Source organism: Colobus angolensis, unplaced genomic scaffold (genome assembly GCF_000951035.1).
Source record: "Colobus angolensis palliatus isolate OR3802 unplaced genomic scaffold, Cang.pa_1.0 Scaffold96, whole genome shotgun sequence".
NCBI classification, from domain to species: Eukaryota; Metazoa; Chordata; class Mammalia; order Primates; family Cercopithecidae; genus Colobus; species Colobus angolensis.
In genome coordinates this window covers 2,838,156-2,840,122 of record NW_012123598.1, presented here as the reverse complement: position 1 = coordinate 2,840,122, position 1,967 = coordinate 2,838,156, and the positions used below count along the sequence as shown (strand labels likewise).

The following is a 1,967-nucleotide window of genomic DNA, read 5'->3' as shown; positions in this document are numbered from 1 at the left end:
AAAAAAAAAAAAAAAAAAGACCCAATTCCTAATTGCCAATTCGCATCTCCATGTTGAACTGTGAAGCTGGAAGAAAGTCCAGCCAGAAGGAAATTCCGACCGTAAGCCACGGGGCACAAGAGACACTGGCCTCTTCCTAGTGGAGCATGGGATGGGAAAACAGTTCTTACCTCTCAAATTCAATGTCTGGTTCGAAATCCACGTAATTCTCCAGGAACACCCCCTTTGCAACCTGCAGGGAGACCTTCTCCAAGTCTTGACAATGCTTCAGGCTGAAGGAACAGTGCATCATTTCAGAAGTATTTGTCAAGTTAATAGAAATTTCCTTGAACGGGGCCACCATCACCTTCGCCAGCTCCTCCTCCTGAGACTCGTACAGGCAGCACAAGACCTCCTTCAGCTCTGTCATGGATAAGGGCTTATTTGCGTGAAGATTTGCTTTGCATCGCAGTAATTCCTGTTTGATCTCCGGTGACATCTGGCAGCCAAAAGTGGCCTCCAACTCCTTGGCTCTCTTCTCATTAGCCAGGCCGAATAAGAAGTGCCCTACTTGAATCAGGTCGGGGTTCTTGAGCCTTTCTTCTTCGGAAAGCAGCTTCTGCACGTCCCCAATGTCCCAGGCATGGCCGTCCCTGTCCTCCTCCTCCTCCTCCTCCAGGGCGTAGAACAGCGCAGTGAGAAACTGCTGGAAGCTGAGGTGGATGAAGGAGTAGCAGCCTTTGGAGGCTCTGTCCTGGCGGAGGATGTCTCTGTCCAGGAACGGGGGGAGGTCGGACTCCTGCACCCCAGCCCTTTCCAGGTCCTCTCCGTGGAACACGGACATCTGTGCCCACAAACCCTGCGCGGCCAGGAGGCTCAGCGCCCGCAGCTTGCCCCGGAGCTGTGCGCCCTGCGGGAACTGGCTGCAGAGGAAGCGCAGGAACAGCCCCGTGCGGGTGAGGCAGGTGGGGGCCGGGCCCTCCCCCTTCTCCATCTGCAGCTTCAGAGTCGTGCACACGATCCAGCACACCGCGGGCGCCGAGCCCAGCTGGAACAGGGCCGCGTTGCTCCTCATCAGCTCAAAGGCACGCATGGCTTGGTCCTCGTCTCCAAAGCGTCTCAGGAAATAGGCCCTCCTGTCCTCCTCCAGGAACCCCTCTACCCTTATGTAGATCGGCTGCTGCACCAGGAGCTGGAGGTCCCTCAGGGCCCTGGGCCGCGTCGTGACCAGCAGGGCAGCCTTGGGTAACATCTTCCTCTTCAGCAAACTCCCCAGGAGGACCGGCACCGGCTTCTGCTGCTCCCAGTCCCCGCAGATGTCCTGGATCAGCGCCCCAGGAGGGACTTTCAGCTCATCAAGGCCATCGACCACAAACAGGATTCTCTGTGCTTGGGCTAGGAGGCTTGGAATGTCATCCTGCAATTCAGGCCAGTCTTTGGAGATCAGCTCTGCAAAACTGCACGGGCCCATGCGGCTGAGCTCCTTGCAGCTGAGGTAGAAAGCGTATCTGGCCGTCGGGCTGAGGTTGCAGTCTGTCCAGTCCCGCATACACTTTTTGGCCAGTGTGGTTTTCCCCACGCCCGCGAGGCCGTGCAGCACCACGGTGTAAGGTGTTAGCTTCCTGGGTGTTGTGGGATTCAAGAATGGAATGAACCGTTGGTTTCTCCGAATGACGTCGTCATGGAAACTGTCAATGTCTCCTTGCCAAAAGGTGTTCTTCCAGACCAAAGATTGTTTCTCCACTGAATTTCTCCGTCCCTCCTTTTCACCTGCAGTGACAGCCCACAGGACAGTTGAGGTTGATGATTACGCTCTTCTGAAAATCACTTTGCCAAGTACCAGAAATGAAGGCCGGGTACGGTGGCTCATGCCTGTAATCCCAGCACTTCAGGAGGCCGAGGTGGGTGGATCACTTGAGGTCAGGAGTTCAAGACCAACCTGGCCAAGATAGTGAAACCCCGTCTCTACTAAAAATACAAAACATTAG

General features: G+C 55.3%; 1 protein-coding gene across 1 annotated transcript in view; it reads right to left on the bottom strand.

Moving 5' to 3' along the window:
* NLRP7 (NLR family, pyrin domain containing 7) overlaps window positions 1-1,967 on the bottom strand; it is a 33,105-nt gene that overhangs the window by 28,711 nt on the left and 2,427 nt on the right. The window contains exon 2 of the mRNA XM_011932591.1: window positions 171-1,749. Within this exon, the coding sequence (XP_011787981.1) occupies window positions 171-1,749 (1,579 nt within the window). The remainder of the gene's footprint in view (window positions 1-170; window positions 1,750-1,967) is intronic.